The sequence below is a fragment of the Geospiza fortis genome, unplaced genomic scaffold (genome assembly GCF_000277835.1).
Source record: "Geospiza fortis unplaced genomic scaffold, GeoFor_1.0 scaffold366, whole genome shotgun sequence".
Lineage (NCBI taxonomy): Eukaryota > Metazoa > Chordata > Aves > Passeriformes > Thraupidae > Geospiza > Geospiza fortis.
The window spans coordinates 3,221,181-3,235,984 of record NW_005054342.1 but is presented as its reverse complement, the minus strand read 5'-3'; the positions used below and the strand labels follow the sequence as shown (position 1 = coordinate 3,235,984).

Below are 14,804 nucleotides of genomic sequence, written 5' to 3'. Positions count from 1 at the left end.
TCTGCCTTCAGATGCCATTATCCTCACCCTGATGCATGAAATCAAAGTGCATCCATTTCCTAGAATGTCTGAGAAGCACCTTAGTGCTGCAGCTCAGCTGGATCCTTGGCTGACTGTCTGCTTTACTTTCAGAATCCATGTGGGTTTGTTTCTTACTAGACCATGCTGCTGTGTACTAGCTGTGGACAGAAAAACTCTTCACTGAATTGTGAGGAGCTGTTGTGTCCCTCGAAGGTAGAGAGGCATTGACATACCAGAGGGCTGGGCAATCACCAGCCATATGAAGGGCAAGTGCTGGATTCCACGCCTGGAATGGGGCACCTCTGGATGTACACACACACTGGGGAACAAGACACTGGAGGGCAGCCCTGCAGAAAGGGACCTGGGGGTTGTGATGGATGGCAGGTCGAATGTGGGTTTCAGTGTAGCCAGGAGGGCCAGCTGTGTCCTGGGGCACATCACTTACTGTGTTGCCATCTGGTCAAGGGAGGGGATTGTTTCTTCTGTGTCATTCCAAAATCTTGCCTTGCAAAGTCAAGAATTCACGCAGCTTCTTGCCTTGTGTCAGGCAGCCATACCTGTCAATTTAAGCTTAGTTTAAAATCAGGCTTTGTTGCTAGGGAAAGCTCAGATTCACTCTTAACTGGTAGGTTGTTTCCTTTACTAGTGGAAAAAATTTCCCATTTAGCATGATTGGTGTGGTATAAATACAGGGTGTAAATCCTGTTAAACCACGGATACTACAGCCCTGTGTTCATGCCTGCTGGAAAGTCTATGCAGCAGGGGAAGAGACCTCTGAGCCCTATTTCATGTACTGAGTCCCAAGAAATGCCCAGTGTTTATTCCAGTGTTCTGCTGTCATTCTTGATCATTCTTAACTCAGATGATGAAGTGGGAGAAGAGTTTTCTTGGTTGTGAGATTGCACCTCAATTGTTGCACTTGACTCCAGGAGAGATTTCACATCTGACACCACAGTGTCTCCTTTATGTCCTTGCCAGAAGGACAGGATCAAGTGGGAACCCTATTTGCTCTTAAGGATGCGTAGAGTTTTAAAGTGTACTGATCATCTAGTGATACAAGGAGCATATGACCTCTTCCTGTTGGAGGTGTGAACCCTGCTAATCACAGACTGCTTTCAGCAAGGTCTGAGCTGTAGAGGGTAGAAAGTTTCTGGGCCAAAGCTCTTGAGCTCCCTTTTCTGGGCAGGAGCTGGTGCATGTGCTCTCTGCATGTGCTGCTGCCTCGTTACAGCTATTGGCAGTGGCAACCAGGAATGGTTTTTCTGCAGCTCTGGTGAAGCAAAGAAGAACAGGAGTCTCAAAGGGGTAAGAAATCTAAGTTCCTGTTGCTATGGACAATGTTACTGCATAGTCCTGTTTTATCCTTAAGGAATGACTCCTCTTGTATCTGTCTGAAGGCTGATGAGCCTCTGCACGTACCAGCCTTTTGACCTGCAATTTTCTTTTTATCTCCTGGCCTCAGCCTGCACTAGGTGGCTTGGGAAGCAGCTTAGTCAAACGACAGCTTTGCTACAACAGCAAGGCCAAAGCCCTTCAATATGATTATTGTGATATTTTCCAACTGATTACTATATGCTGTGGTAAAGGAATTTTGATAATGTGTGAGTCAAATTGCCAGCAGTAATTTATATTAGTAAAAATTATTACCAAAGCTGTAACCATATCCAAATCCTGTTTCTAATTGGCTCTACCTTTGCAGAGTAATCTATTCAGTGTCCTAAAATAAAGACATAGGCATAATTAGGTATGTGTATAAAAATATGTTGTGTTACCTGGAAGCATTGTCTTTAAAGCTGACAGAGAAAAGGGGAAATTTTGCAGTTGCTCCCAAAATTGTGAACACAAGATTCTATTAGTGCCACAAGGCTATAAAGACAAACTAATGAGAGTCGACTGGCAATCAGGACTACCTGGATTTGGCACCAATGTCAGCTTTAGGGCAGTTCTTGTATAGGATCATATAACTGACTATTGTGGCTGCTCATGTTTGATAGCAGAGCTAGAGATCTGTATAAGACAGCTATTAAATGAACTAGACTGGCAAATAAGTTATAAATGTGTGGATAAAATTGGCCACTGATGTCTTGTATTACAATACAGATCAAGTTTATGTTTATTATGCATTGCCTGTGTCTTGATCTGGTATCCTGCTTCTGAGGATTGGTTATTCTGAATACAATACGCATTTCAGTAAGCTTACATTTCATTCTGTTGGTCTGGCCTTTCCCAAGTCTAATGAGCATATTATTTGCAGAAGATATCTTTTGCTGCTTTGCAGTAAATTTGCAGTTGTCTCTAGTGTTTGTATAAAGCAGCAATCTAGTTGCCATCGATTCTTCAGAACTGGGTTGATGCTTCAGAACTGAATGAATGCACAGAATTAATCAACTGTCCTATATTAATCTAATACTGGGCTCTTGAGGCTTGTTTGAAGTGATGTGCACCACCATCCTTTCTTCTTTAGTGGCAGCACAGAAAATGAATTTGGTCTGGTACCCCCTCATGCTGCACCTGATCTCCCGCTGCCTGACAAAAAAAAAATTCATAGATTAGCTCAGGCTAATGCTTTGCCATAGCATATGTTAGGGGCTAAGGCTGGTTGGAATTGCTCTCTAATTGATAACTAATCTAACTTCATGTGCACTGTGGCACCTGCCAGGTGAGTGCTACCTGCTCTGCACGGGATGTTCAGATGTGCTGTCCATGATATTGGACTATTTGTAGGACAATATGAAGGAATGTCACTCCCAGGCACTGCCAGCAAAATGTCTGAACAAGAATTGATCACCTTCACTTAGATTTTCCCTGCAATTCTGCATATGATCCCAGACATGTCAACACTCTGAGGAATTGCCTAGTGGTGTCTGTTACGTTCTACCCTCCCTGTAAAAGGGAAGGGCTGGAAAAATCTTTTCTGTTCATTGCACATGTCTTGCTGCTGTGATTTATAGCAGCTGGCTCCATGCAGGTGTTTACACACCTCTAGTGGGATGGGATGGAGAATTGTGAGGGTAAAAGTGAAAAAACTCATGGATTGAGATAAACACAATATAAAGGTAAAGCCAAAGCTGCATGCACAAGCAAGGCAAAATGAGGAATTTATCCACCACCTCCCCTGGGCAGGAAGGCATCCCTGCCATCTCCAGCAAAGCCAAGCCTCTAAAATGGCCTGTTTAAGGCAGTTGTATATCCATGGTTTTCTTTTGTGATGCTTGACAGAACACAAGTAAATTCTGAAATCAGAGCCTGCCTCAGCTGCTATCCATCTTGGTTTTCTGCTTGCATCTGTCTCTCTCTCTAAAGTATCTACATCTACCACTTGTAGCTGGTGTAGCTGGCTATCCTCAGGATGACTATGCCTCTTATCTTCTGGGACTTTCCTCTGATAGAAATCTCAATGATTATTTAGTTGAATTATTTGTTGAGAGATTATCTGCAGTCCACAAGTTAAACAAAGAACAACTCTGAATTGCCCGAGATGCACTTTAAAAGATGTTCTCAGAGATTTTACTGTAAGTGAATCTAAAGAGAAGGGAGGGTTTGCTTAGAAAATGAGCTGGAGATACAGGTTTTTGTGCCCACTCCAAATATTTGCTATTAGTATATGTGATAAAAACAGAAAAAAACCACTAAAATTGGTGTGTGTCAAAAGTGATGGAAAGAATAGTCATGTTACTAGTCAAATGCATCTATTGTAAAATATGAGAATAATTAGAAGCTACAAAGAAGAAAAGGAGCATTTAAAACTTGATATTCTATTTCAAAGAAAAAGTATGATATTGAGTATCTTTGTTTTTTAGGATTGTTTAAAAAAAGACCATAAACTATTACCTTAGGGCACTTCCAGGGCATGTGTTATAAACTGGGTATACTTAGACACTTAGTCATGATAGCAAGGCACAGTTGCTTCCTACTGGCATTATTGGAACTCATCGTGGTCACATCCCTGGGATTTTTAGTTTTTGCTTATAAGGAAGGTTTTGTGTGAGAAGATTGTGTCATCTGCCATTTTTCACTGGCAGGCACATTCATTTAACTAAATCTCCTTTGTTCATATATAATTTCTTACTTTCAAATGTTATGCAAAAATGACATAATTGGTTTTTGTGTAGCATTTGGCTGTAGTGAGTCATTTAGGCAAAGAAAAATGCATCACTGAAATAGAACTGTGGTGGTAAAATAAGGGTTGAGCCTGCATGTGGTCTAAGCCCTATGAGAGAAATCTTGATAGGGTTTTCATAGAAAGCAAGCCATTGCAATTTCATCTTCATGAATGCATTTCTAGCTTAAAAGGAGCTTAAACTCTAAGCCTCACTAACAATTTACTTGGAAATAGCTTCTGCATGTGGCTTTTTTCAATCTGGTGTGGGTTATCTGCAAGTCTCCTCCCCTACATCTCACTTCTAGTAATCCCATTAGATGATTGTAACTGGTATCCTCAACAGAAAGATTTAGTTATAATTGAAAAAGAACTTCAAGTGTATTTAATCAACTGTGTGGTCATTTTATTAGTGGAGACTCATGTACCATATAACTTTGCCTTAAGTGAAGTGCATTTATGGGCCTGAATAGCTGTTATGTTCCCAGCAGTGGGAAATCATTAAGCTCTCATGAAATTGCACCAGTTTCTCAGAAGCATGTAGATTTGGCATTTAGAAATTTTTTTTATTTTCATACAACTTCCTATTTTTTTTTTTTGTCTAACAATAGTTATCTTTGGCTGGTGATGTGCAATTATAATTTAGTTAGAAAGTACAGATGCAAAGATTATACAGTGGAATCTGAAGCATGGAGAAAGCTGCCACTGAAAAAATGCTGGTTTGTCACATTTTTCCTTCAGTGTACTACCTAAATAAGGTTTAATTTAACATTGTTTCCTGAAGGGTCACTAAATGTGTGATATAAAATCTGATTCTTTTCCTTGATGGAAAGGATCTTTTCTCACCTGAGTGTTGCCACATCTACCCCGAAGTGAGATGGGCAAGATGTCAGAGACAGAGAAATGGGGCAGCAAGATTTCAGGAAAGTAATCCAGGGGTTTAATTTTCTGATGAAAACCTATGAGATATGTCCTGTGTGAAGATGAAATCCATGCCCCATGTTGCGCTTTGCAGTCATTTCATTGTTTCTTCCCAAGGGCCTTCTGCTGCCCATGATTTGTTTTGCAGAGAAGGGGAAGAAAACTGTAGTAATCAGCTGGAAAATGTAAAATTGTCATCCCTCGGCATGCTGCTCTGTCAAAACATGGTAAAGCACAAGTAGGACACCCCTGCTGAGGTGCTCCAGGTATTCCTTTCTAAGCTGGTATCAGGGTGGGTGGGAGGACCTGCATAGTACAGAAAAGTAAAAAATGTAGATTTAATTCCTCATAGGCTTCATCTGAGTGATCATCATCAGAGCAAACTAATCACAGTAAGAAAACAGCAACAGATTCTTACAGCTTCTCTTTGGACTTGCTGCTTCTGCACTTTGGGATGAGGTATACCCTACTGCCAGCCCAGGGTCCCCTGGACTGTGCCCACAGCAAGTTTCAAGTCCCAGGTAAGATTCTGCTTTGGTTTATGAATGCTGGTGCATTGCACTGAGTTCAGGTTCTTGGTATTCTTCTGTTCTGATTCCTGTTTTCCTTGTTACAAGCTTTCAAGGGCTTCTGAGGTACCAGCATGGTGCTGACGGATGAACTGACAATACAAGCTTTAATCCACACTGCTTCTTTAGCCTTATACTTGATGATGGAAGATCCAAAGGAACAGTTGAACCAGGTAGAAAGACCCATCAAAGCCAAATAATTCAGCTAGCGTGTTTTGTAACCAGTGTGTTTCTCAGAAGCAATAAGATTATGTGGATCAGCTGGTGTGCTTTGTGTTTGGTGAAAAGAAGCTTATTTAAATTAAGAGAGCCAGGAAATCTGTGTCTCAGTCCAGAAGGAAGATGGGTTCCACAGAAGACCTTGACTATCCTCAAATCATCGTGCAATACAGCAATGGATTTTTAATCTCAAAGGTAAGAAATATAATTTTTAGAAAGAGTATGCAGAAAGAAATATTAGGGATTTCTCTTTAGATCCTGAATGTAAGTCTTTGGAAGAGGTGAAAGCACTGCTATAATGACTGTTTTTCCAAAGATATTTTTAAGGCACAAAGGCAAAACTAGTAATTATACTCTTCTTATTGTTTGCTGATGTTATTTGCTTAAGTACATGAACATAAAATTATAATATCCAGTGCAATGGATGATTTTTTCCTCATTTACTAGTCAACTTTTCCTATTGTCCCTTGCTGATCCCCTGGCCAACATGGTAACAGAAGGAATGCTCTTTGGGTTGTGCAAAAACCGCTGCACCTTAAGCTCCTGAAAGGCAGAGCTGACAATAAAGAGAGGAAAAATAGATAATGAAAAATCACTTTGTGAGAAAAAGAGGTGCCCAGTGCTTTCCAAATTAACACTGTTAGTACTATGTTCTAGAGAAACAGCTTCAACTTTGGCCGTGTTAAGCCATGTTCTTACTCAAGGTAAAAGGAGCTTCATTGTACAGGAATCATTGTAGCTCAAATCATTGTAAATACAGGCAGTCAGTTAAATTGATATCTTTGTTACTGTTTCAGGAGTGTCTATGTGACCAGAGTAATAGGCTCATACTTGTAAGGTTGACTGTGTATTGCTAAAGAAAGATGGTTGGTTCTTGTATGGTTAGCTATGTTTGTCTTAAAGTTGACAAATGTTGCTGGAAAAGTTGCACAACTCTATGGAAAGACTGGGCAGTTTCGTTCAGTTAAATGAAGCAGTTTTTCTGGATGAGAGGAACCTCCCTGCTTCTGGAAGATCACTGTAGTCCTTCATGTCAGTCCCTGAAAACAAGGACCATAGAATGGGATATTCCCCCTGTTGCAAGCCATGAGAGAGTCTCCAGGGTTCACTGAAGCATGTGCTAGATCCTTAGTTAAACATAAACAGACAACAAGCACCCCCACCCAGACTTGCCTTTGTTCTTTCTAGGAGATTGTGAGAAAGTGTTTCTAAACTAAGGAAGAGGCAGGGACATTTACACACAAAATCTGGTCTCTAAATGTGGACTTTTGGAAGCCAAAAAGCATTGGCTGGCTTCACTGGAAAAGAAAAAATATAAGACTAATGAGTGCATTACGTGCATAGTATGTTATATCGGTGCTCAGATAAAGTGCAATTTAATAATTGGACTTGTTTATATGAAATACAAGTTTATCTGAAATAAATATTATTAAATTTATATTTCCCCTAGTTAAGCAGCTTGTGAAATGCAGTAAGCTTTGTGCTTTCACCTAACTCCTCACTCCCATCTTTCCCTGCTCCCAGGTTCTGTTCACTGCCTGTGAGTTGGGGGTGTTTGATCTTCTTCTGGAGTCAGGAAAGCCTCTGTCTTCAGATGCCATTGCTGCAGGTCTGGGTGCCAGCACCATGGGGATGAGAAGACTGCTGGATGCCTGTGTGGGATTGAAGCTCTTGGCAGTAGACATGACACAAGAAGGAGGTAATAAAGGCAGAGGAATGGAAATAAATTGCAAGATTTAAACCTCTGATGGTTTTGAAAGTGAGGTAAGATGTGTGGGCAAAGGTGATACCAAATGTTAAGTCAGTTAATGTAGCTATAAGAAGGAAAGAATCGCTCTTAGGATTAACTCTTCAGCTGAAAGAGGAGGCAAATGTCAGCAGGATCACTAGTATAAAATGAAACACAGGCACAGGGATCTATATCCCTAAATGTCTTTGTACAAGCGCCTCATGTGACTTTGGAGAAGATATTTAGGATAGCTCCACAAGCTCTGTGGAGCTTGTCTCAAGAAATCTCTGGGGTATAGGCAGGATTTTAAACTTAAAATAAAATGCCAGAGTAGATGGGAACAGCATGATTTAAAACAGGTTTTGTTTTTCATAGGATTTTTACCATTATGTGAACTATTTTGTTAGGTTCTTCATCAGAACTGAGAGGTGATAAAAGTTTTCCTTATGTCAGAAACATGGAATCCACTTGGAAAGAAAGGATCTCTAGCCATCAGACAGCTGGTCAGGACCAGCTAGAGTCTCACAAGTTATGTCCCCTGCTCTGCCTTGGGTTGGCATGCTCTGCTTTAGGGATTATAGTTGTTGCCCAATGAGCCTGGGGAGAGCAGGATCTATCTTTTATATTCCTTTGGTATGCAAGTCCTGTGGGTGAGTGATGCCACTGCAGATGCATTGGAGGGAGTGGGGGAGATTTCTGGGAGTCCTTTAAGTATACTGTTTGCAGAAGGTCCTGTCCTAGTGAACTGAGGGAGGGTAGGTTTTGGGGACTTCCCCCCACCTGCTGACCTTGTTGATCAGAAAGAAGACTTGTCTGCAAAGAGTTCTCACTAAAATAGAGCACACCAAAAGCTTCCTCTGAGAGCAGAAGCCTATATGTAAATGATAACATTTTTAAGGTGTTTTTTTTTGCTCTCCTTGAAAGAAATGTTTGGTGCTGGAGTTAAGCATAGGAAGATGGTGTTTACCTAGATGGAATGAGGCAACACAGATTTCAGCAGCCCTCATCCACCGCTCATTGCAGTGGAAGGCTTTGGTTGTAGAAGTAATGTGGCTGTATAGACATCTTCTGGTGATAAACACCAAGCTGTACAACAGATTTGGCAAGGTGATATATCATATATGTTAGTAAATACATTTATTTTACCCTTTAGCCCTCTACAGAAACACAGAAATTTCCAACGTCTACCTTACAAAATCAAGTCCAAAGTCTCAGTATCACATTATGATGTATTATTCCAACACGGTCTACTTGTGCTGGCAGTACCTGGCTGATGCTGTGAGGTAAGGGGGAGTGCTGTGTGCTGTCTGGTGCTTTGCAGCATCTGTGTCACTGCTCTGAGTGTTGTGTTACTGGGGAAGAGCTCAGTAAAGATGCTGGCTGGTTCTCAGAAATTAAAAGCAACAGATAATTCAGCTGTAAACATGGCCATATGTGTGCCATCTCCCCCCCCCCACCCCCGTTTTCCATTTGTGTATGTTCTTGTTTTCCTTTTCCCTGTAGAGATCATCATTGTAGAGATGATCTAGAAATCGGATTTCTTTATGTATCACCTTCAGTAAAGCATTTATCATTACAAACTTTATCATTACAATGGATCTTACTGGATATGGCATCAATAAAGTAAATAATGAGTAGTGGTGGCTAAGGGTCCTTCTGTTGCAAAGGCTTATAGGGGCAGTTTAATATGGGTCTGGAGTCTCACTTGTTCCAGTCCATGCAACTGATGACCAAACATGGTGTAGATGATGGTGATGATTGCATCAGTCTTGTACCTTTACCTCAGGTGTGCTCCCCTAAGTCACAGAATCGTGGAATGGTTTGGGTTGGAAGAGGCTCTAAAGATTATCTAGTTCCAACCTTTCTACCATGGATACCATTCACTAGATCAGATTGCTCAAAGTGCCATCCCGCCCTGACCTTGAAAAGAACCAGTCATTCTTGTGAGAGGTTGAGAAATATATCAGCACTCTCATAGGCTTTTTCAATTGCTATTTTAGAGAAGGAAGAAACCAATATGAAAGAGCTTTTGGTGTTTCATCTAAAGACCCTTTTGGAGCAATGTACAGGTAATCATTAGAATATTTATAGAAATTTTATTCTTCTTGTTGTGGATAAAACTAATGTTTTTAATTATGACTCAGGACAATTAAATATGATGAGGTGAGAATTCCTCTCATCAGCGTCATGCAATGTTTTTACTTCTCAACAATATCAATTAGTGGGACACTGTCTGATATTTTGAATAGAAGTATATATTTTCCTAACCTGAAAAACATCACAGATCTCTGACAAAGGAAATGGTAGTTGAAGGAAAAAAAAGTCCCTTTGAAATTCTGAGAATGAGCAGCATAATACACTGTTGGATTTCACTAGTCTTAATTCCCTATTTAAATGCATGAATTCATAGCTGTATACTCCTGATACAGTAATATTCATGGTAGATTTACACACAAAGAGGACCTATTCTGTGTCAATAAAACCAGAGATTTTTGTTTAAGCTAAAACATGTAGCAGCAGTTATATTATAGGAATGTCTGAGGATGTGGTAAGGAACACTCTCTCTGTGCTGTCTCTGTTTGCCTTGCTAGATCAGATGAAGAAATGCTAAAATTCATGGCTGGCCAGAACTCAGTATGGAGTATATGTGGCAGAGATGTCCTTGCTGCATTTGACCTTTCCCCTTTCAGGCAGATCTATGACCTGGGAGGTGAGTGTCAGAAGATCTTCTTTAACAAGCCTCTGAACTATCTTTTATAAGCTCTGCAGAGGAAAACAACTCCTATGTTATATGATGGGCAAAACAATGGAAAGTAGGACATAGCAATATAAGGAGAATTTTACTGATTTGGTTGGGTTAAAAACAGAAAAGTGACAGTGATGAGAGCATTAGGAAGCTGAATGCTTTTTTCTGATTTATGTAAGCAGTCACTCATCCCCTTGTGGATGTGGCAGCTTTAGCATTTTTCCTGCCTTGCTTGATGCATTCTTCCAGTGCCAGACTCTTTCCTTCTTCCCCTACAGTCACTGTTGTTGAGGTACTGCCTACAGCCTCTTATCCTGCAGCACCCTACTGTCCCAGCACTGCTGAGTGCTGCCAGGATTCACAGGACAAGCCAGGCTCCCTCCTGGCCTCCCTCACTTCTTCCCCAGAGCCTGGTTTAGTGACTGTTTTTCACTTTTCACCTTCCAGCACTTGTAGCTGGTCTAGCTAGGAGGGAGTATAAAAGTGGTAAGGGCAGGGGCTGACCCCACATGCCTGGGCGCTGCAGGCCCCAGACCTTCCTGCAGAACACATGGAGACAGTGACTTCTCCTGCCCCTCCCCTTCCCACCCAGCAACATATGGGAAGAGGTGTCTCAAGGGGTCAAATGTACACTGCCAGCTTCCATGATGCTGAGTGCACCATTGCCTGTATACTTTCATGGGGGGGGCACTGTATTGCAATATGATCCCAATATTACCGGATGGAATGTGCCTGGGCTCGGCTGGCCTTGCTGCTGGACCAAGGGCGGCAGCTGTGGTGGTCTCACCCCAGAGACACCCCTGGCTAGCTGGATGCTGCAGCTGGCTCTTGGGACAAGTCCAGGCAAGCAGGAACTCAGTTTTACCTCTGGTGGAAAGGCTTTAGGCGAGGGTGAAGGAAAAGGAGACAGGTCCTGCTGGAGGGTCGATCCAGAGCTTTATTCCAGGCACACAGCCATCTCAATGTTGTAACAGCTCCAACAGAACCCCAAACAGCGTGGTCCCGTGTCTTTTAAGCTCAGGGAGAGGGGGAGGGAAGGGGTAGGTATGCCACCAACCAGGTGGGAGGGGAAGAGTCTCAGGGGATGAGTGACACCTGGATAGTCCAATGACCCCAGGGCTGAGAAGCATCTTTTGAACTTTGCCAATCACACGACTCCCTTGCTGGAATATTAAGATTGATGGACAGCACTCAGCAAGGGGGCGGGGAAGGGAGAGGTTGTTGTTGGCACACCTGAGGGAGGAACTGGGATAGCTGAAACAGGATATTGCATCATACTGCAACATCACTGAACAGGTTGGGTTTGTGTCAGTACTGACCTTCTTTTCCTGTGTCCAAAGGAGGTGGAGGAGCTTTGGCCCAAGAGTGTGTTTCTTTGTATCCAAATTCTACTGTCACAATTTATGACCTGCCCGAAGTTGTGCAGGTGGCCAAAGAACAGTTTGTTTCCCCAGAGGAGCGTCAGATCACTTTCCACGAAGGTAGGTGGGGACAGTGGTGTGGTGTTGTCACAGCTGTTGCTCCAGAGCCCTGGCTCTGCTCAGAGGTGTCATACTGGAGGCTCAGGACTCCAGCTGCTCCTTATGGGGACGGTGTGTCAGGCTGCAGCCTCCCCAGTCCAGCTCTGCAGCTGTCCCAGTTGTCTACCAGCAGCTGTCAGAGACACAACTCCGTTATTCAGCAACATTAATTCCTGAAGAGAACTATTTCATTTCTTAAGAAAAAGGGTACATTAGCAAAAAAAAAAAAAAAGCATAATGCAATTTTGAAATCTGCTATGCTTTGTTATTAATTTTCCTAACACTCCCCTTTTCTCCGGTGGGAACCTCTTGGCAGATGTGAGGGATGCCAGGTCTGCTTTGAACATGGGTTTTTCCTTCTCTGGTCACAACTGATTGATCTTCAAGTCCTAAGATATTTTAGAGCATGAAAGTGAGTGAGCTAGCTCCTATTCCTCTTGCCCAGACCACTGATCCTGCATAGTCTTTGTACTATGTATGAGGAAAATGAGTATAGGGAGATCTCATTTTTAATGTTTACAAAAGTCTTCAAAGTGCTGGAAAGTGGTTAAAATTGTTCAAAGCTGAGAGACAGAAAAGGAGCTTGAGGAGGGAAGGGAGCATATAAAAACAGAGATGCAACAAAATGGGAGAAGAAATGACAAAGTAAAATGCTGAGAAAAAAAATCTGAATGCAGTACAGCAGGTGCTAAACAAAAGGAATAACAAAGCTAGTGCTAGGAGGTGAGAGATGGGTATTTTTACCTATGGATTTATGAAGTAATTCTGTGATTACCGAAGTTTTCTCTTTGAAAACTTTCTTAGAGAAGGCAATATTCTTTCCTTCTTTCTCATGACAGGAACTGTGTGAACCTATGTCCTTAGTGCAGTATGAAATTGAATTTCTGTCATTGGAGAAAACCTAAACTGAAATGCTTTCCTGTGCATCAGTCTGTTTCAGGATGAGTTATTGCCTTTAAATGTTTTAAATCTTTTTGAGACTGATCAAGAGCAAAATTCCCTATGCAGTGCAACAGAGGACTTTCGCCTGGTACCTCCATTGCTATCTGATTTGTCTGAAGGACATTGCAAGCCTGGAATTAAACAGAACTGAAAATATTTGTATAACTCAGCTCTCCGTGTTGTGGGGATTTGTATAACGCATGTATTCTTGCTTTACAGGAGACTTCTTTAATGATTCAATACCTGAAGCTGAACTGTATATTTTATCCAAGATACTGCATGATTGGGATGATGAAAAATGCAAACAACTTCTGGCAAAAGTCTACAAAGCTTGCAAACCTGGTAGGTGTGAACTCTTGAAGAGCAGAGAGACTCTTACTATTGTTTAGATAGGTGTATATATCACAGCAAAAAATCCCATTAAGTATCACAATGAAGCCTCAGTGTTTCAAAAGCACTGTCTACAAAGAAAAATCAGTAAGGTCCTGTTAATTTCAGCTGGGGAAAATGGGAAATTTCCATCCCAGCCATAGCACCTCCTTCAGCTCTGGGATGTCAGTACCAGCAGAGCTGAGCAAAGATATGCTCTGATGCTTTGGCTCTTTCATTGTCTTCTGTGATGCTGAAATGTGACTTAATGTGGAGACTGCTTCTTCCTGAAAGGTTAGGATTTGTCCTAGTAACAGCTCAAAAATAGCTCACCTTTTCATTGCTCAGGCTGTGTTTTCTTTCTCTTCTCTCCACCAGGTGGGGGAGTGCTGCTGGTTGAATCCCTTCTGAATGAAGATAAAAGTGGGCCTGTAGAAACCCAGCTGTATTCGATGAATATGTTGGTGCAGACAGAAGGGAAAGGGAGAACAGCAGCAGAGTACAGCAAGCTCCTGGAGGCAGCTGGCTTTGGAGTGATTCAAGTAAAGAGGACTGGAAAACTCTATGATGCCGTTTTAGGAAGGAAATAGTAGTACATGTTTTATGTATGTAACAAAACAGAAAAGGCTGAGGAATGTGCTATTCTTCTTAGTGGGCAATGATCAGCTTAGCTTCTAGTTAAGGCTGCCAGCTTTTTTGTAAGCTGATACATTGTCAAAAGACTCACTAATAACAGATCTTCAACATGCATGTATTACAAATCTGGAAGCCTGGCTTGGCTTGCCTTTGGATCTGGGAGGAAAAGAAAGAAACTAGCACCTGTTCCACAAGAAACAATCCACAAAAGAAATGTGTAGTGTGTCTGCTTCAGCTTGTATCAGTCTTTCTGATTTTTAACACTGTATCTGACAAAAGCAGAGCTGAATTTGTACTTGAGTTCCTGCAAAACAAAACTAATCCCTGTACTGAGCTTTTGTGCCTGCATTTTTATTCCTGAAATATTGATATAATAAAACCAGACCAAATTATGTCTCCTTATGGTCTTTTCAGAGTTCCAGGAGAAATTGTGTCTGAGCCTTGGGGAGTTTTGCATGAAAAAATATATTAATTATTTATTTCCTTTAGACTTTGATTTAAATTATGAAAAAGTGTTGTACTTTAGTGACTGGTTGAAGCCCAGGGATTCTTATTACAAGACAGGTAGGAAGAAGATGCTGTGAAGTCGTTTTGTTATGTACTTGGGTTGTCTTCACTGCATGCCTCCTGCCATTTCTTTAAATCATTTCATCAAACACAGTCTGCCATTACCCATGCAGTTCTTGGAAGCAGAATAATACATTACTGAAGTGAGAAATATTTGGAAAAGTCACTAAAAATCACTCTGCAGTTTTTTTCTGGAACAGTAATTTGCCCATTAAGCTGGATACTAGAGGAGATTGATATAGTTCACTCAGTAGCCATCTACAGGAGCCTCTCACTCATGTGACTGTAGGAGAAGGACAGGGAGAAAGTAGCCTCAGTACACATAGGAGACATAAGGCTTTAATAATGCAGTTACAGAGACATGGTGGGACAGGTTGCATGATTGGAATGTTGGATTTTGGGGAGTTGTTTTTTTTTTGTTTTTCTTCTAAATGACAAATACTGTGAAGAGAGCCTGAAATAAGTG

The 14,804-nt window shown here is 41.5% G+C and overlaps 1 protein-coding gene across 1 annotated transcript; it reads left to right on the top strand.

Moving 5' to 3' along the window:
• Window positions 1-5,952: 5,952 nt before the first annotated feature.
• ASMT (acetylserotonin O-methyltransferase) lies at window positions 5,953-13,725 on the top strand. Its single transcript, XM_031058376.1, has 7 exons — window positions 5,953-6,024; window positions 7,354-7,528; window positions 8,712-8,841; window positions 9,559-9,627; window positions 10,150-10,268; window positions 12,986-13,108; window positions 13,514-13,725. Exons 1-7 carry the CDS (start codon window positions 5,953-5,955, stop codon window positions 13,723-13,725), a joined length of 900 nt encoding a protein of 299 aa, XP_030914236.1.
• The last annotated feature ends 1,079 nt before the right edge of the window (window positions 13,726-14,804 follow it).

Coding starts and splice junctions, on each gene's coding strand:
- ASMT (XM_031058376.1), top strand. CDS start 5,953: ATGGGTTCCACAGAAGACCTTGACTATCCTCAAATCATCGTGCAATAC. Junction 7,529..8,711: donor AGACATGACACAAGAAGGAG/GTAATAAAGGCA, acceptor TTTACCCTTTAG/CCCTCTACAGAAACACAGAA. Junction 8,842..9,558: donor TACCTGGCTGATGCTGTGAG/GTAAGGGGGAGT, acceptor TTGCTATTTTAG/AGAAGGAAGAAACCAATATG.